Genomic DNA, 26,810 nt, shown 5'->3' on the forward strand with positions numbered 1-26,810 from the left:
GGCAGGCTGTTTTCTTCCTGTGATGCGTTGCAGCTGTCTATCACTAGACGTCCTCTGTGGGATTATCAGGAGGTCTGATGGGGCTTGAATATTTGGGTATATTTTTCCTTTGGAAAATATTGCAAATGTTTCTGAAACTGTACTTAAAAACTCTTAAAAGGAGAATTGATTCTCTTTATAAATAAATAAAAGAAAGGGTAAGTATGAGTTCATTGATGTTGTACAGACCTTTTTATACCATCAGGTATTTTGTGATGTGAAGTGGAATGAGACTGTTTTACAAAATGTGTACTGCATGTAGAAAATGTATTTACTGTGACATTAAGCCAAATTAGATATTGCTTTGTTTCTTTAAAATATATTTTGAATGCCCCTGCCTCCAGATGGTGGGCGAGTGGGTATTCTTACTCCCCTGAACCCCATTTTCTTCTTCCACTTTTTTGGTTATTGTTATAGGATCTTGACTTTTAGTTTAATGTCCCAGTTTGAGCAGAAAGAAATCTTTTTGTCTTTTCTGCCCTTTCTTTCTCTTTTTAAAAATAGGTACATACACATGTAATAGGGCAAGACAGTTTCAGATATAAACTGGAATTACATAGTGTAAGTAGTAATTGTATCTCTTAAAAGGAACCAGTTGATTATAAAGAAGAAAAGGTAGGGAGTAGACTACCATTTTGCATATTACTCAATTTTAAAAAATGCATTTGGTCAGATCCTCCGTATATCGTAGTGGTTTGGATGCATGAAGTTGAAACCTAGGGGGTTTTTTGGGTATAAATTTGATTTTTGTAAATTTTATAATGATGTCAGTATGAAGGAGTATAAATCGTAACTCTTAAAGGGTTTTTGCTAAAACAAAACAGACAAAAACCTTTGATAGTCCTTGTAGTACCTCTCCCCTCGTAAGCCTCCTCAAAGCTAACAAATATGGGTTATCAGCAGATTAGGAAGGAAAATCTCCAATGGGACTTTTCTAAGGCAACTAATTGGCAATAATGAACAGCAGCAATGAACAGTAAGGCATCAGCACTTATTTTGACATGAGGGAACTGGGTAGAAGTGGGTTCTCTGGTGACCAGACTCCTTTTGGGGTGATTTTGAAACCACTGTTTCAGTCTGCTTTAGTGGGAAAGGATGGATAGAAAACTGGTGAAAGGTGCTGATTCCAAGAGAGCAAAACTGAAGGATTGTGAGAAATTCCAGAAGGAGCTAATCAGGCTGAACTGTTGGTCTGCCCAATAGTAGCTGATGATGATATGGGGAAATGTAATTTAAATTTACGTGCACAATTCAGAAATGAGTGCTGTCTTTTGGGGGAAAAGGTATTCTCAGTTTGCGATCATCTTGGCCAGAATGCCTTTCTGGTACACACCAGCTGTATGAAATCTATCCAGTGAGAGAACTTTCACTGAAAATGGAACAGAAAGGAACGGGTTTTAGGTAAAATTGTGTTGAGGTGTTTGTGTGGGTTTAAGTCTGCTGCCTGGAGAATAGTGGATTCATACCAGCAGACCTCCATCAGGAGTCTCCCTTGCCTGGGAGTTCAGGAGGAATTTACTAATGTAATTATAAATCCTAATTGTGCAAAGAAAACTGTTTTGCACTTTGTCTTTTCATTTAACAGTGTATATTGAAGGTGGTGCCATTCTCATTAGCTAAAATAGCTGCCTTATTTTTCCAAATGGCTGTTTAGGAATTATGGTTATTGCAAAAAATGGTGACTTAAGAACTTATTTTAAAGGATCTACAATGTTATGGTTCTGTGAGTACAGTTTTGTTGTTTGTTTGGTTGTTTCTGGTTTTTTGGGTTTTTTTTTTGAGTACAACTTTTGAAGGTTCTGTTAGAAGTGAGTGTGCTGTCTCACACACAGATGGTGTCCTTACTACCACTAGCTGAAAGGGCACAAATTCAGCCTTGGGCACAGCAGAGTGGGTGGCTTTTTCAGTAGCTTGAGGGCATTGTTTCAAGTGCCTGGGGAAGCCAGTTTTAATTTCAGAGTTGGATATTCTCGGTTTGATTTATTTGAAACATTGGGCTCTGTAGTGAATCGAGTAGAAGGCAGGTAGACTAGTGGCCCTGGATTGATGGGGACTGTCTGCCCCAGGCACACAAATCCTGAACTGACTAAGGAAGGGTCATCAGGTAAGACTGGCTTCTCAGGGAGACATGAGTCACCTGCTTCGCTAAGATGCTCACCAACAGATTACCAGTTCCACTGGAAATCTTCCTTTGAGGATACCCACATAGAGAAACAGTTTTAAATATGTTTCTAGTTTTCTCAGCCTCACCAAGGTAAATTTCTTTGGCCTTATTGTTCTTGTAGTAGGTTTGGAAAGGAATTCTTTTTTTTCCAGGCCATATACACTAAAATGTTAAAGTCTTGTTGATGATAATAAACACTAACATTAACTGAGTGCCTAATAGAATGCCTGTCATACTGTAAAGTCTGTTACATGAATTATCCCCTTTTTACATATGAGGAAACTGAGGCTCATTTTAAATGTTAAGTAATTTCTCTGAGGTCACATAGCTAGTGAATATCAGAGCTAGGACTTCAACCTAGGTCTCTGACCCTAAAGTCTTTGCAGTTGACCACTGTGTCAAAATACCAGTGATAATTTGGAGAAAAGAAACATGATCAAATACATCTTTGGTTAGATCTGTTCCTTACACTTCTCATGTTGCTAGTCGAGAATATTTTTCTGTTGCCTGAAAATTAACATCTGATGTTCCCTTTGCAATGGTTAGAACAGTTAACAGTGTTTTCCATGAGAAAGTAATTGTGACACATGTAATCATATTCTGGGGCAAAGTACGCTTTTCCTTGGTGCACCAAGCAATGTTTGTGTGATTGATCAGTCACCAACACCAAGGGAAGGTCCCGTCCTGTGACATGTGCGTGCTTGGCAATGATCTTGCTGTGCATTTTGCTTAATAATTTTCATTATTTTTAATTAAAGTTGAAGAAGTGCAGGCTCTAGCTGAAATTAAGGTAGGTTGTGTTGCCGGAATCTGGTAATTACTTTAATTGATCACAAGATAGTTTCCTTGATCACCAATTAGACTAAATTGCTGATCATGTTTCAAGACGTGAAGAAATGCCCAAACTGATCTCTGTAATAGTGTTTTCATTTCTAATCAGACATAAATATCATTTCCTTCCATAGCAATTGTATTTTATGAAAGAAGGGTTATAGGCCTACAAACATAAAGGTGATTCATAAACAATAGAGTTCTAATTCATTGAACTAGTAAAGGAAGTATTTAGAGGCTTAATGGAGGTTGTACTGGGGAAATTACTTTGGAGTTGCTGGTGCTCATTTTCTTAGTGGGAGATATGTTCTTTTTTAGTGCATAATTAAAATAGTCTATAATCAGAATATAAAAGGCAGCTGATTTAAAGAATGTATATCAAAGAGAATTGCTCTGAGTAATGACAGATAGGTACTGTAAATATGTGCTAAAAGTTAAGTCTTAGAACTTTAATAAATCATACATGTTATTTGGACTGAAACTGTTTTAAATTCAGGATGCTGTTAAACATTTCACAGATCGATACAGGATTTTTGTTTTGGTTTTGTGCATCTGATAGTCTTTCATATTTTCATGGAATAAACTGAAACAAAAGAAACTTTAAGAAAAATTAAAGTTTCCAAAGAATACTTGATTTTGGGGTTCATGGAAAAATCTTTTAATTGCTGATGGTTTGAAGATTTCCAAATGACAAACTTCATTGGCCCAATTTACTGTGATTGTAATGCTTACATTCCTTAAAATGGCAGAGTGACTTAAAAAGTCATACTTCATCATGCATTCATGGACTTGTTCATAAAATGTTTGTAATTTGCAATAGGGGAAAGACTGAAACCATTATCAGCCATTATATGCTATTTGTTGGACATATGTTTGTTTGAAATGGCTGTGGCTCAACAGAACATGGCTCATAGACAAACTATGCTGTAAATTGGCACTAAAAACCCACCTAAACAGGTAGGCATATGTTAAGAAGTTAACGTGAGCCAAAATATTTTAATATGAACCAGGTTACATACATTGCAGGATCCCAGCTTCCTTTAGAGTGAGACCTTCATTTGCATGGCTTCTTCATTTTTCCCCAAGCTAACTAACTTTAATAATAGATTATGTATATACTGGTACAAAAGTCCAAAGGTACCAAGGAGTATAGTAAGCCTCTTCCTGTTCCTCATTCTCAACCACCCAGCTCTCCCTCACCTCCCCCCATCATTCACTATTACCAGATATTATGTATCATTCCAGAGATACTAATGCATATAGTTTCTTTTCTTCCCTTTTTATACAATTCTTAGATGATTGTTATGCATTTTTTCCATTTAGTAATGTATCTTGAAGGTATTTCCATGTCACATGATAAGTAGTTTTCTTATTCTTCTTAATGGCTATGTAGTATTCCAGAAATAATTGTACTGTAATATATTTTAATTAGTTTCCTGTTGATGGTCATTGGTTCTTTCAAGTCTGTCGCCATTATAGGTTGTGCTGCAGTGACCATTCTTGTAATTTATGTATGAGTAGGTCTACAAGACATATTCCCAGAAGTGGAATTGCTTGGCTGAAAGACATAGTTATACTTTTTCCCAAGGGCATAGGCATTTTTTATTTTGATATTGTTGAATTTTCTTCCATAGTGATTATTATATCAATTTATTTTCACCAACAATATGAGTTCCTTTTCTCCTATATCTTCATTAACAGAATATTATCAAACTTTTTGAACTTTGCCAACTGATAGGTTTAAGTTAGTTACCCCCACCCCAATTTATTGAAATAAAATTGACGTATAACTTAGTTTTAACCTGTACTTCCCCTATCAGGTATGAGATTGAGCAGTATTTATGTTTAAGAACCATTTGTTTTCTTTTCTGTTATCTACTTTTTCTATTTACTTGTGCCCATTTAAAAAAATTGAGTGTTTGGTCTTTTTCTTATTAATCTGTCAGAGCTCTTTATATGCTTAGTAAATATGTACTGCAAATACAGTTTGTTGTCTGTCTTTTAATTTTGTTTGTTGATTTGTATTGCCTTACAGAAAAAAAATTGAATTTAGTAAGATTTGTTTATTTTTAGTAGTGGTTTAAAGTTTTCTTTACATATAGAATTTATACATTTCTTGCTAGGTTTGCTTCTAGATAATTTTGAGTGCCATTTTAGATGGGAACTTTTCTTCCAATATATTTTATAATTCATTGTTTTTATAAAAAGACTTGATTTTTTTGGACTTGTTTTATTCTTGACTTTAATGGGAATTCTTCTAGTGTTTCCCTGTTAAGAAAAATGTTGCCTTTTGAACTGAGAATGTATTTTATCATTTAAGGAGGGGCGTGTATATTCTTATTTAATACATAGTAAATATTGAATTTATCAAATATCTTTTCAGTATTTATGGAAGTCATATATGATTTTTCTTTTTTGGTTCATTAATATGGTAAATTATATTACTGATTCCCTAATACTGAACCATCCTTGCATTCTTAGAATAAATCCTATTTGCTCATGGTGCTTTGTTCTGTCAATGCATTGCAGAGTTTTGTTTATTAAGATTTCCATATGAGATCGGTCTATAGTTTCATTATTATATGCTATCTCTGTGGGAGTTTGGAGACAATGTTATGATAGTTTATAAAAATAATTTAGAAATATCCTTTTTCTATACTCTGGAACAGTTTAATTAGTATTAGAGTGAACTGTTCCTTATAGCTTTGGTATAATTCCTCTGTGAAATGATTTGGAACTGTTATTTTTTGGTGTTACTCTTAGACATGTTTCTCTTTTATAGATATTTAATTATTTAGATTTTTTTTTTAGCTTCTAGGGTCAGAACTATTTTACCTATGTTTTATAATTTATTTGTGTAAATTTTGTATTTGTTTAAAATTAATTTTTTTAAATTGAAGTATAGTTAATTTACAATGTTTTAGTTTTTGGTGTACAGCATAGTGTTTATAACTATACATATATATTCTTTTTCATATTGTTTTTTATTATAGGTTATTACAAAATACTGAATATAGTTCCCTGTGCTATATAGTAGGACCTTGTTGTTCATCTCTTCCGTATATAGTAGTTTGTATCTGCTAATTGCAATCTCCTAATTTATCCCTCCCCGCTGCCTGCTGCTTTTGCCCTTTGGTAACCATAAGTTTGTTTTCTATATCTGTGAGTCTGTCTCTGTTCTGTAAATAAGTTCATTTGTATCATTTTTTAGATTCCACATATAAGCGATATCATATGATATTTGTCTTTGTCTGGCTTACTTCACTTAGTATGATAATCTCTAGGTCCATCCATGTTGCTGCAAATGGCATTATTTCATTCTTTTTATGGCTGAGTAGTATTCCTTTGTATATATATACCACGTCTTCTTTATCCAATCATCTGTCAATGGATATTTAGGTTGCTTCTGTGTGTTGGCTATTGTAAAGAGTGCTACTATGAGCATTGGGTGCATGTATCTCTTCAAATTAGAGTTTTCTCCTGATATCTGCCCAGGAATGGGATTGCTGGATCATATGATAAGTCTGTTTTTAGTTTTTTAAGGGATCTCCATACTGTTTTCCATAGTGGCTGCACCAATTTATATTCCCACTGACAGGGTAAGAGGGTTCCGATTTCTCCACACCCTCTCCAGCATTTATCATTTTTGGACTGTTTAATGATGGCCATTCTGATTGGTGTGAGGTGATACCTCATTGTAGGTATCATTTCGATTTGCATTTTTCTGGTAATTAGTGATATTGAGCATCTTTTCATGTGCCTATTGGCCATCTGTATGTCTTCATTGGAGAAAAGTCTGTTTAGGTCTTCTGCCCATTTTTTGATTAGATTGTTTGTTTTTTTGTTATTGAGTAGTATGAGCTGTTTGTATATTCTAGAAGTTAAGCCCTAGTCTGTTGCATCATTTGCAAATATTTTCACCTATTCTGTAGGTTGCCTTTTCATTTTGTTTATGGTTTCCTTTGCTGTGCAAAAGCTTGTAAGTTTAGTTAGTCCTATTTGTTTATTTTTGTTTTTATTTCTATTGCCTTGGAAGACTGACCTAGGAAAACATTGCTACAGTTTATGTCAGAGAATATTTTGCCTATGTTCTCTTCAAGATTACTAGTGTCCTGTCTTATGTTTAAGTCTTCAAGCCATTTTGAGTTTATTTTTGTGTGTGGTGTGAGGGAGTACTGTAACTTCACTGATTTACATGTGGCTGTCCAGCTTCCCAACACCACTTGCTGAAGAGACTGTCTTTTCCCCATTGTATATTCTTGCCTCCTTTGTCAAAGATTAATTGACTGTAGGTATGTGAGTTTATTTCCAGACTCTGTATTCTGCTCCATTGATATGTATGTCTATTTTAGTGACAGTACCATGTTGTTTTAATTACTGTAGCTTTGTAGTATTGTCTGAAGCCTGGAGGAGGAGTTATGCATCCAGTTTCATTCTTTTTCTTCAGTGTTGCTTTGACAATTCTGGGTCTTTTGTGATTCCATATGAATTTTAGGATTATTCTAGTTCTATGAAAAAAAAACCCTTATGATTTCTTAAAAATTTTTTACATTTGCCTTTGCCCTTTAATTTCTAGTGACCGAGTTTTGCTTTGTGATCCATTGTAAAGTTTTCTTTCAATTATTTGGATTTAGGCTCTATGTTTATTGATTGGAAAAATGTTTGGTCTTAAAAACATGACAGAACCAATATACTTTTTTCTTACTTAATTTAAATCATTATATAGATCTTGGGTTTTTTTTTGTTTGTTTCATTTTAATCATGTTTTTCTTTATTTAATTATGAATATTTCTATTTTTATTTTTGTTCTTCTTGTGGATACTATTACACCTATAATTTTACATAGCTAATATAGTCCTCCATTTCTTTAGAAAGCATTTCTTTAGGTAGTGGTCTTCCCATTAAGCAGTGTCAAAATTACACTCCTGTTTTCTCTTCACCATACAGTTTTAGTTCATATTATTTTTTAGTTCTAGTGCTTATGTTTTATACCTTTAACTATACTTATATCTAACATTTGATCTTTTAGCTTTCAGAGTTTTTTCTGAAGTTTAAATATTTCTTTGCAACTTCAAAGATTTTTTTTTTACTTTCATCTACCTTCCCTATTTCTGTTTCCTTCCACCCTTTTAGTAGCTTATAACATTTACATTTTGTTCCATGATTGTAATCCCCACAAGTGTTTTAAATGTATTCCTAGAGCTGAGTGAATTTATTACTAACTGCCAATACCTTTGGTATAGTTTCTCCGTTCATCTTTTGGTTACTTATAGTTCATCCTTTAATAAGTTTCCTTAGGAAGGGTGAATGGGAATTATTCCCTGAGTTACTGCATTCAAAACAATGTATGTCTCCTGCATTAATTTTGAACAACAGTTTAGCTGGGTATAAAATTCTTTGCACATTCATTTCCTAAAGTATTTATGGGCATTGCTACTCTGACTTCTGTGTTGAATGTTGATGTGTGGAAGTTTGAAGTCAGTCAGATTCTTTGCATTGTTATTGGTGAATTGATCTTTTTGACTAGATGCCAAAGGGATTTTTTTTTTATCTTGAAATTTACTAACTTTACTAGGATTTGTAGACATGACTGAGTTCTTACAATGTATAGATATAATTTAAATTGTTTCTTCCTGAAAATTTTTCTTGAATTACATTTTTTCTGGGTTTTTTTTTTTTTTTTTTGATTGTTCTCTGATTGACAGTTATCTATGTGGTAGATCTACTTTGTCTTCTGTATTATTTTCTAATTCTTATAAACTCTTAATTTCTACTTCATTTGCCCATTTTCTCAGTTCTGTCCTCAAAGCTTTTTATGGAGTTGATGGTATCTATTCTACCTTGGGCTGTTGGCAGCTTTCTTTGGTGGAATGGTTTTAGAAAGCCTGTGCTTTTAGCTAGCTCAAGATCTTTAGATTCCAACTGCCCTCTTGGTAACAAGTAGGTAGGGCTGTAAAAATAAATCTTTGAAAGAAGAGACAGATGCTTTTCACTATCTGCCAAGTCTGCTGTTTAGTCATATTTATTCCTTATTATATTCCAAATAATCAAAATTCCCCTTTGAGGTTTTGCTTTTTCCCTCTCCTGCCTACTCATCTCACTTCCTTGCAGGAATTTTTTTACTTTAATTTGAATTTATATTGTTATGGATGTTTTTAATTTGTGAATTTAAAAATAAATATTTGAAAGATTATTTGGTTACATTATGTGGAAGAAGGATTATGGAGTTGTCTCTTTGCTCCCAGAGCAGATTGAGTTTTCTTTCCCCAAGGAAGAATTAGGATTAAGTCATGCATAAATAGTTTATCAGGCTTTGTGATATTTTATTAAATGCAAGTATTAGATGACAGTTGAAGGGAAATATGTAAAGCTGAGAAAAATACAAATTTGGAGGTCCTTTGAATGTGCTCTTTTTGTTTTTTAACATTGTATGTAGATAGGGTAAATGCTTTTTCATTGATCCATGTACCTCTATAGGATGTGAGTGTTCTCCTTTAAGTCATTTGTGATGGAATAGATTTTGTGACTATGCTGATAGCATGCTGGTGGTCAAAGATTTGAGGAGCACTTCTGATCATGTTCACATCATCCACTTGTCCATTTGGCTTTTGGGCAATGGTAAAGGATTCTAAGCATCACTTTGGACATTTGAGGATAGCATGATTCAGAGTAATTGTGGCCATAGGGCTTAAGGACTTGGACGGTGACTGGCTGTGCCCACCTCATTTCTTGGTATGAAGTGTATCAGGGTGTTATGCCACAGTGTATTATCTATTTATCTGGTATATGTGTGTCAGTCTCTACTCATGGCACATGGGAAAGGAGAGGGCCATTCTTCTGGTGGACAGCAACTGGAGTCTTAGATTCTCATGGCTGTGGGAGGGCTCACCTCCTATTAAGTTTTATAAGGTTTATGGTATGCAGTTTGGCCAGAAGCAGTTGTGGTAGCAGTATGTGCCTTTTGTGCTCTCTTACTCTGTGCCAGGTGCTGTGCTAAGTGCTTTTATATCCCGTACCTCGTTTTTAGTTAAAGTAATTACGTGAGCTTTTAATTATTATACCCAATTTACTGAAAGAAAATTGAGGCTCGGAGTTAAATCACATGACAGTTGAGTAGTAGAATTGGGATTTGAATCCAGGACTCTCTCATTCAAAAGCCCATGTCCCTAGTGTCTTTATTACTGTCTCTCAGGGGTGGTGATGAGATTGTAAATTTTCTAAAGCTAAGTGAAAATAAGGCCTTATAGGCAAACAGGGTCAAATTTTTCATAGTATATCATTTAAAACAGCTTAACTCTGTCTGAATAATTAAAACAAACTCTCTCATTCAACTTATCCCTTCCTCTCACAATCTAGAGAATCAGATTATGAAATGAGAAGGAGTGGGAGAGTGAATATTGTTTTCCCATTTATAATTCCATATGTGGTTAAATGGATTTTTCTTGAACTTCCTTCCTTTTCTTAATAGAGAAAACCATTAGGCATTAAATGTCAAAATGGAACTCTGTCGTGAATAAAACCAATTCTGAGATAGGAATCATGAATGACAGAACTGTTTGAAAATGGTATCTTCCATATTTCTCACTGTTAACTTGGAAATGCACTCTTATGTCATTTGGTGATCCAAAAAACATAACCTAACTAACATCAGATTGATTTTTCTGGATAAGGGTAACAAAGTTAAATATTTATTTATGTGGCTGTAATGGGTACTGCCCTGTGAATTCCACTGTAACTTTGTAATTAATGTACCATTACCTTAGAGTCTTACCAAGTATTTCTGCCTTCTGGACACGAAAAAGACAAACTCTCCTATTGTTTGCAATTACCCTCATAAAAATTTGAAAGCAAGCAAAAAAAAGAAGTTTTTTTTCCCCCTTTCAGGATAAGTTTGCCTTCTGCTTAACAAAATTTAGGTTTGCACTTTCCTTGTGGTGTGAAGACAGGTCTCCACTTAGGCATGTGACTGGGTCTGCAGCCCTCTGCCCTGCGGCAGGGTGCTTTCTCTTTGAAATAGCAGTGCTGGGCAGTACCAAGAAGACCCTGAGCCCGTCCTTCTGTCCCACTCTGGATGTCAGTGAAAATAATCTTTCATCCCCTCCTGTCCTGCCTGGGTGATGGGCTGGTGGTTCATTTCTGTGAGAGTTTTTGCTTAAGACACACTCACAAGACCTTTTTCCGTAGTCTTTGTGGTTGATGCCCTAGTTAGCAATCCAGTCCTTACAAACAAAAGGAGCAGTGCTGCAGAAGTGACTCCTAAGATTTGGGGCCAGGTAGTGAGATCCAGGATAATGGGTTGAAGGGAAATTATTCCTGTGCTATTTTGGAGAGTCTCGTCCTGAGGACAATTAAACAGTCCAGACAGGTCACTGGGTGAGACCAATTTCCTGCTTTGTTTATTTGAGCCTGATTGTTTTTTACCATTGAGCAGCTGGTCACAGTCCAGCTACACCGCTCCCCCAGCTCTGTGGAGAGGATTCCCTTCCATATTCGACTTTCCAGGCTTCCCTAAGGGTTGTAGCCATATCTTTATCTGGTTGGATTGCTCTCATGTTTTCTCTCTGGTCTGGTGCAGAAGACTCTTGGTCATCACTTTGGACTTCATCTTATGCAGGCTTTTGGCTTTAATGTCCCGCATCTTATGCAGGCATTTGGCTTTATGTCCCGAGTTGCCCTACAAGCAGAGAAGATGAATCATCACCCGGAGTGGTTCAATGTGTACAACAAGGTAAATAAATTGCCTTATTTTGGGATCACCCTCATTATAGAGTTTAAGAAACTTCTTTCTTCATTTGTTTGTTGTCATCCTGTGCAGGTAAGTGTCCTTGTGCTTAGGTAAATATTCAGTTATTCTTTCTCTCAGAATCCCTACAGATTGCTAACAGATTTTCAGATCTGCTCAAGAGAACATTGACTAAGTTCTTTATTTTCATGCTTGTCTTCTACTGAAACTAGTAGGAAAAACTTGGGCTGAATTAGGCTCTGGAATTAAACTTGAATATCAGTCATGTAGATAAATTTTTAAACCCTCAGGATAGCAAATAAGATATAGCCTTAATTATCTCATTGAAATAAATTTGCTCAAGAATTGTATTTAAATAATAACTATTTATTAAATTCTGTTTCCTCACTGGGAACTGACCTTAAGAGAAAGAGCAGACTGGAAAGACCTAATCAAGTAGTTTTAAGGGGGCCCAGTGAGAAGAATCAGGCTCTCTCAAAGAGTGTCTTTGCCTTAATGATTATGACATATACAATGTGTTACCATCTAGATTCCTGTGTGGTTCTGTGTCTCTTTGAAAAAAGAAAATTTCAGAGTATTCTTGTGATTTATTGGAATAATTCCAAAATTGCAGGAACTTTTCTTTCCTAATTGCCTTTTTTTGCCCATAATTTTTCTTTTGCTTTCTAATTGATTTGTCAAGAGGCAGCATTGTATTCCTCCACCCCACCCACCCCACCCTCACCCCACTTCTCTAATTTGGAAATGGGCTTTTTTAACATGTTTGCTAAGATACTACATTTGATAGCTTGGTTTTTCTCAGTGGCCTGAAAATAGTTGGTGTAATTAAAGTAATGGGAGCTAAAATGGAACCTCAGTCTCTCTCTTTTTTTTTTCTCAAGAGACAAGATTTGAGATTCTGGCAGCTCATTTGCTCTTCACATGAGAGAACTTTTTATCCCTGGGTGGCTGCTGGGCCCAGCCTGAAGCCAACTATGCCCCTGGAGTTTGCTGAGTTTTAGAAATGCATTGCTTATTCATAATGCAGTATTTTCTAAATCATTTAATCTCCTCAATTCTCAAAGATAAATATTGAGTAGTAGATTGATTTCTGAACCACCAAGGGAGACTTTCCGGAATTGTAGCTCAGGGTTTTAAAAACTGCCTCTCTCTTTCTTAGGTCCAGATAACTCTCACATCGCATGACTGTGGTGGACTGACCAAAAGAGATGTGAAACTGGCCAAGTTTATTGAAAAAGCAGCTGCTTCTGTGTGATTTCATCTAAAACGCATGTAAAATCTTATATGCATCTTAAGCGCCAATGTATTTTGAAGGCAATTTAAATGAAAAAATTAAGTTGTAAATTTAGCTCACCTTTTGAAGTATTGCATTTTGTAAAAATCTGTGCTTAAAAAATAAAGATGACTTAAACTTGAGCCTGAGGTATTTTTCATTGTATCTAATCACGTACATAAGGTAAATCAACCCAAGTAATTCTATTAATAATATTCAAAAAGAGAAATAGCATTCTGAAAGACCAGAAATTGGCATGGGGGAGCATTCACACATTTTATAATCCAGAAATTGAATGAATTATGATGACTTTAGAAATGCATTGTGTTGCGGAACAGCTGTAAGGTAGAAAAAGAACGATGAACTCTGTAGGTAAACTGAAATGTGATGACTTTAACTGTATGTAACGATTCTTATGATGCTAAAGTTGATTTGGATCTCAGCTGCTGTTACTCCTTAAGTAGTGAATTAAATTACAGATGTCACAAAAATTGGGTGAGCCGTCTTGTGTTTTATCCTTACATTTCAGACAGTGAGTGAAAGGAAAGGACAAGTGTCTTGTCCGTGGCTTCCAGCAAGTGGGGCAATATAAGAATTCACTCTCATGGTGACGAACCTGCCAGGTCCTGATTTGACATTCTGAATTCTGGAGGAACCAAGGGTCATCTTTTTTCATTTGCATATTGTGACCCCTGAACTGAGAGTCTGTAGCCACTGAGCTAGAAGCTCTGGGTGTTAGCCAGTACTGAGCTCTATTTACTCCGTGTGTCACTGACGGGAGTAAAATGGAATATAAAGTAATCTATTATTTAAAAAATGCAGTAACTGTTCTTTGAGGTAACTCTGGAATGAAGTTATTAATGAGATTAGAATGTAGATTAAAAGAATGTATATATATCCATCCAAGGAACATGTGTTATGGTAGTAGGATTTAACAGGGATCATCTTTATACCCCACTTCACTTCAGAGGCCAGAAAAATCACTCTGCATCACGAGAAGCAAAGCTTCCCCTCCCCACCCAGCCCCAGTCCCAGCCCCAAGTCTAAGAAACCATGTGGGAATGTGACAAGGAAGCTGAGCTCTCTGAAGCCGGTTTTTGTCTGGTTCTCTTGGCCTTGGAGAGGCCGATATGGTCAGTTTGCCCTGTGTGTGGAGTGGGCAGGGGGCGAACGGAGAGAAGAGCCACCCAGGCTCTGTGACTGCTGGGGGTCCAGAGCCTGGACATTGGAACTTGTACTTCTTTGAAATTTTTCAGAGGAAAAGTCAAAGCTATGTGTTTTTAGAAACTGTTTCCTATATTACAGATTTGGTAACTTTTATACATTTTATTACCAAATATTTTTTTAAAATTTTATTTAAGTACTGTCAGTTATAATGTGTAAATTTCTGGTATACAGCACAATGTCCCAATCATGCATATATATACATATATTTGTTTTCATTTTTTTTCATTTAAGGTTATTACAAGATATTGAACATAGTTCCCTGTGCTATACAGCAGAAACTTTTTTAAAATCTATTTTTATATATAGTGGCTAACATTCTGAAATCTCAAACTCCCAAGTTTATCCCTTTCCACCCCTTTCCCTGGTTACCATAAGATTGTTTACTATGTCTGCGAGTCTGTTTGTTTTGTAGTTGAGTTCATAATGTCTTTTTTCTTTTTTTTCAGATTCCACATATGAGTGATATCATATGGTATTTTTCTTTCTGACTTCACTTAGAATGATGATTTCTAGGTCCATCCGTGTTGCTGCAAATGGCATTATTTTATTCTTTTTTATGGCTGAGTAATATTTCATTGTATAAATATACCGCAACTTCTTTATTCAGTCATCTGTTGATAAGACATTGGGTTGCTTCCATGTCTTGGCTGTTGTGTATAGTGTTGCTATAAGCATTGGGGGGGGCATGTATCTTTTCGAATTAGAGTTCCCTCCTGATATATACCCAGGAATGAGATTACTGGATCACATGGTAGGTCTGTTTTTAGTTTTTTGAGGAATCTCCATATTGTTTTCCATAATGGCTGCACCAAACTACATTCCCACCAGCAGTGATGGAGGGTTCCCTTTTCTCCACACCCTCTCCAGCATTTATCATTTGTGGACTTTTGAATGATGGCCATTCTGACTGGTGTTCCCAAAGATTTTTAGTTCAGTACTTCAAACTTTTTACATGAACTTTTAAAAATGAAAAAATTTAAACATATTTAAAAATAGAGTGAATAGTACATTCAACCCCTGTGTACTAACCCTAACCCTCACCTTACCTGGATGGTGGGATTTAATAATTACCAAGATTTTGCCCCAGTTACTTCATATAATCCCCCATTTCCTTTTTCTTTGCTGAAGTATTTAAAAGCAAATCCCAGATAGCATGTCATTTTACCCCTGCATCCTTCAGTAAACATCTCTAGAAAGTAAGGTCTTTTTTTGGGGTAATCCAGAATGCTGTCATCACACCTAACAAAATAAAACATGATTTCTTAGTATCACCTAATACCTGGGCAAAATCAAATTGCTCTGAATGTCAAGAATGTCTTTTTTTTTTTTTTTTTAATTTTTTTGGGGGAGAGGTAATTAGATTGATTGATTTTAACAGAAGTTCTAGGTATTGAACCCAGGACCTCGTGCATGCTAAGCATGCACTCTGCTGCTGAGCTACCCCCTCCCACCCAAGAATGTCTTTGGACGTAATTTTGTTCTAATCAGGATCCACATGAAGTTCACTCATCACATCTGCTTGTTGTCTCTCTTTAATCTTTCAGTTTGGCACAAGCAAGTGCCCCACCCCCTTACCCTGTCTGCGCCAACTTCCCCTTTCTCTCCATGTCTTTGATTTATTGTAAAAACTGGGTCATGTTGAATATTCTGAATTCATTTGTTTGCTTCCATGTGGTGTTATTTAGCTTGTTTCACTGTACCCTGGACACCTTTCCCCCTATTTTGAATGTAAATCTGAGAGGCTAAACTATTAACCTACACCACGGAGAGCACAGTGGAGAGAGTGGATACGGTTTATAGTTGAGACAGTGAAGACCTGAGAACACAGCTGTTAATTAACATCTCAGTGAAGGTGTGACTAATGGGCAACATTAAGGGGCATCACATCTGCTGGAACTCATGAACTTTACTGTAGAGAATCAAAGATCCCATATCAGAAGTCTGTGGAAATACTCCCTGTGGTAAATTCCAACAAAATGAACCCCCAGACTTGCTTTAAGTAACTCATTTCAGCTTAAAAGAGACATTGTCAAAATTGGAGACTCCCAAGTTTTCTTCTGTTCCATGGCTTTGTGTGATGACAGTGGTTTCTCTGATGTGGTAACCTTTGGTTTCCCTCCTTTTTCTTTCTAAATGACCGCTGGAGTAGAGGGGAGTTAAGTAGGCATGACCTTTGACGCTTTGCGTGACCTCTGTAGATAATAATTCAAGGCTAGCACGTTTGACAGTGTTGTTTTCTAAAGTTAAGTTAATGAAAGTTCTGAAAATACTGTGTACTTTCTGACATGTATAATGCATGTGGACACAGAGCTGACCTCCGTTAGTGTTGAAGTATTGGACTACTAGTGTTAGTGTGGAGTAGTCTGTACTTTCTAATCCAGCATTCAAAAATATCCTAGTTGAACTCGGTAACTTCTAGTTTTATAAAGTTTCCTGCAGAACAGCCAGAAATGGAATGGGTTTAGCTATGATATGTCAACTTTGTCTTTCAATTCTAGTTACACAGGGAACTGGGAATGACTCTTGGCCGGGAGACTTGAATCACCAAGGTGCCGTGCCTGCTGACTGCTGACTGTCCCCAGCTGTGTGCTGCTGAGTTGGCGCTGCCCATGTCGGGCCGAGTGTGAGCTGCTGCTGGAAGGACAGAAGAGGTGGCCCTTTAGCTTCTCATCTCAGGATGCCCACCCTGCCCACCTATCCTTAAGGAGATAGGGATGACTTCAGTAGGGCTGAATAAGTGCGTCACCTCTGATGCCACCCACCCGCTGGAGTCCTGGTCCCACACTAGATGTTTTCATCAGTGACTTCAGAAACCGTGTTCAGCTGTGGTTGGCTGTGCTGGTGTAGTCCACCAAGAACAACTGGGCTCTTCTCAACTGCTTCCACCTGGCCATCTTTCCTCACCTGTCCAAGCCACCAAGAAGGAGTTTTTTACATCCTTGATCTCTTCTTCATTTCTCCCCAAAGGCATGCTTTGGTGCTTAAAGAGGGGAAGGACAGATGTGTACCGTTGGGGTTCCTGGAAATCGAATCCTGCTAGGCTCAGCTACTTGAGTGAGTGTAAGGACCCTTGAGCCATTCATTTGTATATTCACCTAGCACACATTCACTGAGATCCTTGTCTGCCCCAGCGGGATTAGGCACATTGATGTATTGGGGCAGGTGGAAACAGAGATGGAGAACTGATTCAGGCTGTCCCGAGCAGCTGTTCCAGGAGGCCACTGTGGGCGTATTGGGCAGGAGCCCAGAAAGCGTTAGGGGGCATATAGACCCAAGGGAGGCAGTGGGAGTCATAGGAGGAGCTTGATCCCAGAGGGAGAGAATGTAGAATGAGAAGATGAGGCCAAAGTTTGAATCTAGGAGATGTTCATCAAAAAGTTTTTTAAAGCTTTGCTGTTGATGAATTTAAGTGGAGAAATTGAGTATATAAGATGTAATTTCCCAGGTTAGCATACTGCTTACACACGAGAGTATTTCCTTACCCGAAATGGTTGCATAGGCTTATTTTAGAATTCTGGGCACAGTGGAGGTGGTGAGGTGGTCATCACCTTTTATTATGGCCTAAGAAATTAAGTTTTGAGGAATTTGAACGACTTAGCCACTAAACATTTAATTCAACCCAGGACTACCCAGAAGTCTGTTTGGATTTGCCTTGGAAGCCAAAGTGGCTTGGAGAAGCGGAATGAGGGGAATATATTAGTTCCAAGAATGGAACAGAGCAGAAGACCCTATTGCTCTTGTACCTGAGACATCTCTACCCATGGCTAATCCCTTATACTCTGTTGGTGTGGTTCATACATGCACATTCCATGCCCCTGGTTAGCCAGTGCTGGGCATGAATATCTCTGCACCTCCTGTTTCTTGTGTTCTAGCCCCAAATCCATCAAAATCTTTGTGTCCTTCCAGGGGTCTCCAGTGCCATGCCCGGGATGTGCATTCTTGTTCTTAAACTCCAGGGAACTTGGCTTTCCCCTCTTCTGTGACCCTTAACCTATTCTAACACATTATTAAGGGGTTTTGTCTGTCGGATATGGGTGCTTCCTGAAGGAGGGTCTGGCCTAGAGCTGCACAGTTATGGAGTGCTTGTAAGCCTTTTGCTGAACTGAGGTGCTTGGGCTCCTTGGGAAGAGAGGATCCATGGGCAGATCAGCCGGGGACTCTCCCCTCCAGGGGCCTGCAGCCTAGTAACTATTGGAACGCCCAAGAGTGACCTCACAAAGAGTGACCTCAAAGTGGACCCTGCTCTGCTGCCTCTTGGAATCTAGATGCCAAGGAAACTCCTAAGCAAGGGTTTTCTGTTGGATGGTAAAAGCGAGGAATAGAAATTGAAAATTTGGAAAATGTCACAACAGTTTCATCACCAGAATGACACAAAAGTTATTTCTAGCTCACTGTTAGATAATGTGTCACTGCTGTTCTGTGGGAGATTCTGGAAATTTCAGTAAGTATTCTCTATGTCTATTGCTTGTGAAGAAGTGTGCAGGTGGCAATGCTGGGGCCTCTTGGCCCCTTCTCACAGGCACTCATCCACCTCCCAGACTGAGGCACTCGTCCTTGATGATCTGATTGCTCTGACTGGTGAGGCTGGTGATGGCTCAGCCAAACAGTTTGCTTCCTGGGCTTTAATATTACATTTGGCTGGTTAATCAAACTAAAGTCACACTCTTATTTGACCTGTAGGCGGAAGGACTAATTTGACTCCTTTTTGTCCTTTTTTATTTGCTACTGTGTTAGATAATTTGAAGGTTTGTTTTTGTTTTACTAACAGACCTGATCTCAAATCATATAATGAAAACTGCATATCTTGTTTTTATACATCATAAAAGTATATACATTCTCTCTCTATATTTTTTTTACTGAGTGAAACTATTCATTTGCTATATATATTGGAAAAAAGTTGTACATACTCTGAGAAAATTTGGAAAGCACGGATGAATGTAAAAAATAGGAACAAGAATCACCTATAACCTCACCATTTGTAGGCAGACATTATCAACAATTTGGCATATTTCATGCCAAATTTTTTTCTTTCTGTTTTGCACAGTTGAGATAATTTCGAATGGAGAAATTTTATCTTGCTTTGTTTCTGTGTTCTGCTTTCCAGGGGTCATAAACATTTTTCTAAATCATGAAAAATGCATAGACATGTTGTAGTGTCTGTATAATATTACATGAGATGGATATGCCATAATTTACTTAACTTTTTTATGTTCTTTAGTCTTCTAAATTGTTTCCAAGTTCTCTTTGCTGTAAATAATGCTGGGATAAACATGTTTGGCTAAAGTCACTGTTTGCATTTCATGTTGTATTCTCTTGGAATAGATTCCTTGGGTCAGAGGGTAACGAACAGAACTAAGGCTTTTCAGAAAAGCTGGTCAGTTTGCATCTCCCCTGCAGTTTATGGGACTACTCCCTCACACTCTTGCCGGCATGAAATATGATCATATTTAAGTCTCTACTAATTTTATAAGCACAATTAATAGTTTTACTCTAATTTGCAACTCTTTCATGAGTTGACTGCCCATTTTTTCTTAGGGTGGTCAGTTTTTTATCATTGATTTAGAAGCGCTTGTACAGGTGATTGGTTAGCAGTTTTCCCTACTCGATTGACATTATATACCCAGTGCCCACTATGTTGCCTGTCAGGTAGTAGTCACTCAGTATAAACTTGTTGAATGAGTGAATACAGGTAATGTTTTGTTTCACTTGAGAAGAAGTAACCATTCTTTTTCGAAGGTCTAGAGAGAAGGAACTGAGTAACCGAGTGGGGACAGACACACTGTGTAATCATCATTCATATTTCATTCAGTTAGTATTTCACTGCAATTTTAAAGTATATATAAGTTTACATCCATAGAAGGGGGGAAGCAAACCCTAGTCCCTACAAAAAATATGCATTGTTTGGGGATCTGTCCCTGTGGTATGATAATCATAACTCTTATTCATCTTTTTGACAGGAGAAAGGAGTCTCAATTTCAGGCATTTGTGAAGAAGTTCTTAGCGAGTCGTGTCTTTATGATAATTATGATTAGCACCATCATAAGTAATGCCATAGTTATGATCTTGTGGACTTATCCAAAGTCAAGACTCCCCTTGTTCAGATTTTTTGAGGTAAGCAGATAAACTGGGTCCATTTCTTCTATTTCACCTGTTTTATTTTTGAGAATGTTAAAAGATTTTTAAAACATTTTGTTAAAAAATTTTTCTGTAGGAAAATTCCAAGGACTTTAAAAAGTACTCAAAAATCTGGGAAGACAGCAGCAGCAGTAGCAACAGTGACTTGGTTTTTTGATATCCTTGGATTCCCTCTTAGGAAAAGACAGAGCAACTAGACAGCAAAACCAAAAACCCATGCTCAGCATGTACATTGAGACTAGTTAACAAGTTACCCTTACCAAGAGCCTCACTGCATAATATTAGCATCTGTGGGAGATGAAGCAGGGGAGTAAGGATTCACTGGAAATAATGGTGGGCTGATGTGAGAACAGCAGTTGAGATCAGGAAGCGTGCTGCCTAATCCAGGAGTGTGGTAGGGCAAGAGGTTGCTGGAGATTTCTGTAGGGGCTCGAACAGTACAGACCCTGTGAACTTTCAAAACTAACAATCTAGGGCTTCTTTCAAGGACGGCACTCCACACTTAGGAGAAATATTGGGAGTGGAATGAAAATTGAGCAGATTAGGAACCCAGAGAAGTTCAGATAAAACTGGAGGAGGGGACTAGAACCAGGAAACCTCAGAAATCAAGCTGCAGCATTTTAAATCAAGAGGGAATATTTGAAAAAGTTAGACTCACACTTTCTCGTAAAAGTTCGAGAAAACTAAATTCATATTAAAAAATGCAATAGAAAAAGATTGAGGTAAAATCCCATACAACATTATTATCAGAATAAAGAGAGTACCCAATCAAAAAAGGCAGAAGACCCAGACATTTCTCCAGGGAAGACAAACAACTGGTCGATAAACACATGAAAAGATGCTCAGTATCGCTAATTATCAGCAAAATGCAAGTCAAAACTGCAATGAGGTATCATCTCACACCAGTCACAATGGCCATCATTCAAAAGTCCACAAATGATAAACGCCAGAGAGGGTGTGGAGAAAAGGGAACCCTCCTACACTGTTAGTGGGAATGTAAATTGGTGCAGCCACTATGGTAAACAGTATGGAGATTCCTTAAAACACTAAAAATAGATTCACCATATGATCTAGCAATCCCACTACTTGGCAGATATCCAGAGAAAACTCCAATTTGAAAACCCGGTGTTCATAGCAGCATTATTTACAATAGGCAAGACATGGAAGCAACCTAAATGTCCATCAACAGATGACTGGATAAAGAAGTTGTGTGTATATACAATGGAATACTACTCAGCCATTAAAAAAAGAGGTAATGCCATTTGCAGCCAGATGGATGTACCTAGAGATTATCATACTAAGTGAAGTAAGCCAGAAACAGAAAGACAAATACCATATGTTATCAATTATATGTGGAATCTACAAAAATGATACGAATTTATTTATGAAACCGAAACAGACTCACAGACGTAGAAAACAAACTTTTGGTTACCAGGGAAGAAAGGGGGTGGGAAGGGATAAATTGGGAGTACGAAATTTTCAGATACTAACTACTATATGTAAAATAGACAAACAACAAGGTCTTACTATATAGCATAGGAAACTAAGTTCAATACCTTGTAGTGGCCTATAATGAAAAAGAATATGAAGAAGACTATACACACACACACACACACGTATATATGTATATAATGGAATCACTTTGCTGTACACCAGAAACTAATACGACATTGTAAATAGACTACACTTAATAAAAAAAGAAAAAAGAGTGAAGTGGAAAATAATATCCCTGTAGATAATGAAAGCCCACCACAAAGATATGTGCACAAAAACAGATAAAAAACGGTACTGTATTATTGCAGAGCAAGGTGAATGTTTAAGAAAATGATATAGGAAAGAACAGAAGTGAGGTGACAAAACTCAGGAAAGAATTAGAAATAAAACTGTTGAAAAATGAAGACTAAACTAGACTAGGAGCAATTAAATGCAACAGATAATAGCTTAAGAGAAATACAGGATTAAAATGGGAGAAATTCTTAAAAATCAATAAGAAATGAAGAGATAAAAAGGATTTAAGAGAAAATGATGAACATTGGAGATGAAGGAAAATTGATCCCATGTAAGGATATTAGGAGTCTGAATTTGAAACAAACAGAAACAAAGTAAAGGAACAGAATAAACAATAAAATCTATACTCTAAGAACAGTTACCTGAAATAAAAGAACTGAAACTACACTGAAAGAGCACACATTGCATACTGAGAATATGGGCTTACAAGAACAAACACCAAAATATATTCTAGCAAAATTATTAGACTTTAAAGGAAGAAAGAGTGGAGGAAATTGTAAGCATCTAGGCAGAAGCTTATAAGGAAAAGAAAATTAATTATTATCAGACTTTGCTATGGTAATGCTTTATGCTAAAGAAAATGGAGTAACTTGTAACGTGTAATGTACTTCAGGAAATGAAATGTGAACCATGAGTTCTAGATTTAGCAAAAATGACTTAAGTTTAAAGGGCACAAACTGTATTCAGTGTTAAAAAAACTTGGCTAATACTGTTCCCCTGAGCCCCTCTTTAGGAACCTAGTAAAGAGTAAGTTTCAGCCAACCAAAATGACTAGAGAAGCATCAACATTAGGACTGACAATGGACACAAAATATTATTATTTATTGAACTGACAATTATGGGTCAACAAGGAGAGACTATACCACATTAATGAATATATCCTTGGACAATGAAGATACAGTATAACTAAAAAATGGGGAAGAATGGGGAGAGTGCGAAAAATTTTTAAGCCACTTTTTGGAAATCAACTTAGTGGTGATACTATTAGCAATATTATTCTGAGACTGGTGTGTGCAATACAGGATAAAGCAGATGGGAAATTATGGGACAGTTTAATGCTGTTTTCCTCTATGTTCTTGAGAACTAGGATACTCAGGGAAGAAAGGTGATATGGATGTAATACAAAGTTAGGTAAAAACCCAGGAGTTCTGCATTTAAATGGAAGTATCAACTACTAACTATATAAACTACTAACATTTATCTTTATCCATTGAAAAACCTAGAACATTGATTAACTTGATAATTATGCATCCTCAGTGCCCATAATGTGATGTTGAACTACAATTTCTCACTAAAATAACTAGGAAGTTTTAGAGGAATGGCTGATTATAAGTCTAGTATAGAAAATATACCAGATGAGCCAGGACTGTCTCATCATACAGATAGCAAGGAAGCTATCAAAGATTACTGGGATTGTGTCAAAAGGACTCAGGACACAACTTGAAGAGGCTCTTACTGGCCAAAGATGGGCACTTTGAGCTTCAATAAGGCTAATAATTACAATGCTTTGAAACTCATCATATAATCCATACATTTATAGTGATACTAAAAAAAGCTAAGAGATCACTTTTAGAGGGTGTTAAGGAACTAATCCTTTTATCTCAAACACTGTCAAATGAAGGGAGAGAATCAAGCATTACTGATCTTTCTTAAATCCCCTGTGTTACTGAGTAACCACATAGTTGGTAAGGGTAAACTCTCTTTATAGACGTGTCCCAGTTAATAAATGAAAAGGAAACAATGAAACGAGGATATCACAATATTTCAGCACCCGTGAAGTAATAGATCTAGGCATTCTGAGCATCAGTGGCTGCTATCCTCATAAAAAGAGGGACAACTAGATCCTATGTGCCTCCTATGAAAGAACAGAACCTACAATCTTGCCAGAAAGATCAAACCTGAATCTGATCAAGCCTTTTCATCTAGCTGTCTATTTCTAGGAAACAGAAGACAGGGGAATATGAGTGTACAGTCAGCAAAATCCAGACTGGAAAATTCTACAAGTCAAACTGCCTGGGTTCTTCAACAAATAAATTACAAGGAAAGAAAAAAAAAAGAATAGGAGAGTTGAAGACATACCAAATTTTAAAAATTTTTATAAGAGAACTAAAGCATTCTAGGAATGCACACATGGATTTCTATCTACAGAGAAACGCAAGGAAGTGATTACTATAAAATCAGGATAGTGGTTATTTGGGGGGAAAGGGGGGAGTTGTGATTGGGATGGGGACATGGAGGGGCTTCTGGGCTAACTGGTAAAGTTCTACGTCTCGACTTAGGTGGTAGTTACAGGGAAGTTGGCCTTGGAACAATCCATTAAGGTGGTTCTATATGTGTTTTATTGTACAATAAACATGTTTAAAATGTACTTTATCTTCATTTATGGTAAATAATAAATTTCCTTTTTGGTGGTGAAAAGGTTTCGCATTGACATAGTGTGGTGTCAGAGGTGGGGGAGGTGGTAGAATACCCTAGTTAGTGCCTGAAACATTCAGGGTCCACTTCGCACAACTTGTGTGAATGTGTTGGTATGACAGTGCCTTCCACGCCACCATCCTGCAGAACTGGGCCATGGTCTGTAGAATATCGTGTTATGTATAGGACGGTAGGGGTCAGGGGAAGAGATGAGTTAAGAGATCTGAATCCTTTGATTGCCCTCCAGAGGCCATATGGGCCACTAAACATGCCTTCCTTAGGGATCCTGGTTGGCAAGCCTTGGGAAGTTCTGTGCTGTGGAAAGGATACAGACTTGCACAGATTTGTGTTCAAGACCTAACTTGACTACATTCTTACTCGCTGTGAGAATTTGAGCAAGTTATTTAAACTCTATGTGGTTCAGCTACAACATTTGTAAAATGATGTCATTAATACACACCTTACAGGGTGGCTATGAGGTCTTTGAAAATAACATGTATGAAAAGTCCAACCATGAAATTGAAAAATTAGTAACACTCTTGAGGAATCCCAGTGAAGTTACCAGGAAAGTCCTGAAGGGTCCTGATCTCTCACCTCTGGCTAATCTTGAGACTCTGTGCAAGCAGTAAAAGAAGGTTAAGGCAGAGTTGTAAACTGTTGGAGCATTAAATACATGCCCCAACACACAGACCCCCTTGGCAGAGGCTGGGAGACTTACTGCTTCCAGGCATTAGGAATACTCTGTCAAACCATCAGCTATTAAGCTGAGCAAAGACTTTGGTCTGACACCCGACAAAGAATACATGCTTTACAGAATTAGTTCAGGAAAAAAAAAATGGCAATGCTAGGGAGAGGGAAGTATCCGAATTCCAAAGTTTCCAATATTATATAACTTAAAATGTCCAATTTTCTACCCCTCCCCCCAAAAAAAGCAACCAATAGAAACTTTCCCCAAGGAAGACCATCTATTGGACTTACTAGGTAAAGACTTTCAATGAGATGTTATTAATATGTTCAAAGAACTAAAGAAAAACATTTATCTAAAGAACTAAAAGAAAATATGCATGGAAACAACTGAAATGTCCATCGACAGATGACTGGATAAAGAAGCTGTGGTATATTTATACAATGAGAAACTATTCAGCCATAAAAAATAATAAAATAATGCCATTTGCAGCAACATGGATGAACCTGGAGATGGTCATTCTAAATGAAGTAAGCCAGAAAGAGAAAGAATACCATATGATATCACTCATGTGGAATCTAAAAAAAAAAAAAAAGACAAACTTATTTACAAAACAGAAACAGACTCACAGACATAGAAAACAAACTTAGGTTTACTAGGGGGAATGGGAGTGGGAAGGGATAAGTTGGGAGTTAGAGATTTGCAGATACTAACAAATATATAAAGAATAGATAAACAAAACGTTTATACTGTATAGCACAGGGAACTATATTCAATATCTTGTAGTAACTTATGGTGAAAGAAAATATGAAAATGAATATATATGTATTCTTATATGACTGAAGCATTGTGCTGTACATCAGAAATTGACACATTATAAATTAACTATAATAAAAACATATATAAAAGAAAATATAACAGTGTCTCACCAAATAGGGGATATGAATAAAGAAAAAAATGTTAAAAAAAAAAAGCCAAATAGAAATTCTGTAGTTGAAAAGTACAATAATTGAAAAGAAAAGTTCACTAGAGAAATTCAGCAACAGATTTGAAGTGGTGGAAGAAAGAATTAAAGAACAGGAAGGTAGGTCAATTTTGTGAGGAACAGAAAATAAAATGAATGAATAAAAATGAGCAGAGACCCATGGAACACCATCAAACATACAAACATGCATGTAATTGGTGTCACAGGACAGGACAGAAAGGCTAGGAAGAACGTGAAGAAATAATGGCCAAAACTCTCCTAAATTTGATGAAAAACGTTAATCTATACATTCAAGATCTCCAAGATCACCTCCTAGTAGGATAAACTCAGAGATCCACCTAGACACATCATAAATGAATTGCTGAAAGACAAAGACAAAGGCAGTGTTTGAGAACATCAGTAAAGAAGTGATTTATCACATACGAGGATCTTCAACAAGAGTAATAGCTGATTTCTCGGCAATGAAATAATTCTGTATGATATTATAGTGGTGGCTACATGTCATTATGCATTTGTCAAAATCCA

General features: G+C 36.8%; 2 protein-coding genes across 6 annotated transcripts in view; both read left to right on the plus strand.

Annotated features, from left to right (window-relative positions):
- The window catches only part of PCBD2 (pterin-4 alpha-carbinolamine dehydratase 2), a 45,020-nt gene extending 31,827 nt beyond the window's left edge, over positions 1 to 13,193 (plus strand). For 2 of the 5 annotated variants that reach the window (XM_074360695.1, XM_074360699.1), the window contains exons 3-4: positions 11,610 to 11,762; positions 12,937 to 13,193. In XM_074360695.1, the coding sequence (XP_074216796.1) occupies positions 11,610 to 11,762; positions 12,937 to 13,032 (249 nt within the window). In that variant the 3' untranslated portion in view covers positions 13,033 to 13,193. The remainder of the gene's footprint in view (positions 1 to 11,609; positions 11,763 to 12,936) is intronic. The other 3 variants (XM_074360697.1, XM_074360698.1, XM_074360696.1) reach the window with 2 other exon arrangements.
- A 154-nt stretch (positions 13,194 to 13,347) lies between these two features.
- Positions 13,348 to 26,810, plus strand: part of CATSPER3 (cation channel sperm associated 3) — a 38,250-nt gene continuing 24,787 nt past the window's right edge. The window contains exons 1-2 of the mRNA XM_010971641.3: positions 13,348 to 18,718; positions 20,235 to 20,388. Coding sequence (XP_010969943.2) covers positions 18,618 to 18,718; positions 20,235 to 20,388 — 255 coding nt within the window. The 5' untranslated portion in view covers positions 13,348 to 18,617. The remainder of the gene's footprint in view (positions 18,719 to 20,234; positions 20,389 to 26,810) is intronic.

Source organism: Camelus bactrianus, chromosome 3, assembly GCF_048773025.1.
Source record: "Camelus bactrianus isolate YW-2024 breed Bactrian camel chromosome 3, ASM4877302v1, whole genome shotgun sequence".
NCBI lineage: Eukaryota > Metazoa > Chordata > Mammalia > Artiodactyla > Camelidae > Camelus > Camelus bactrianus.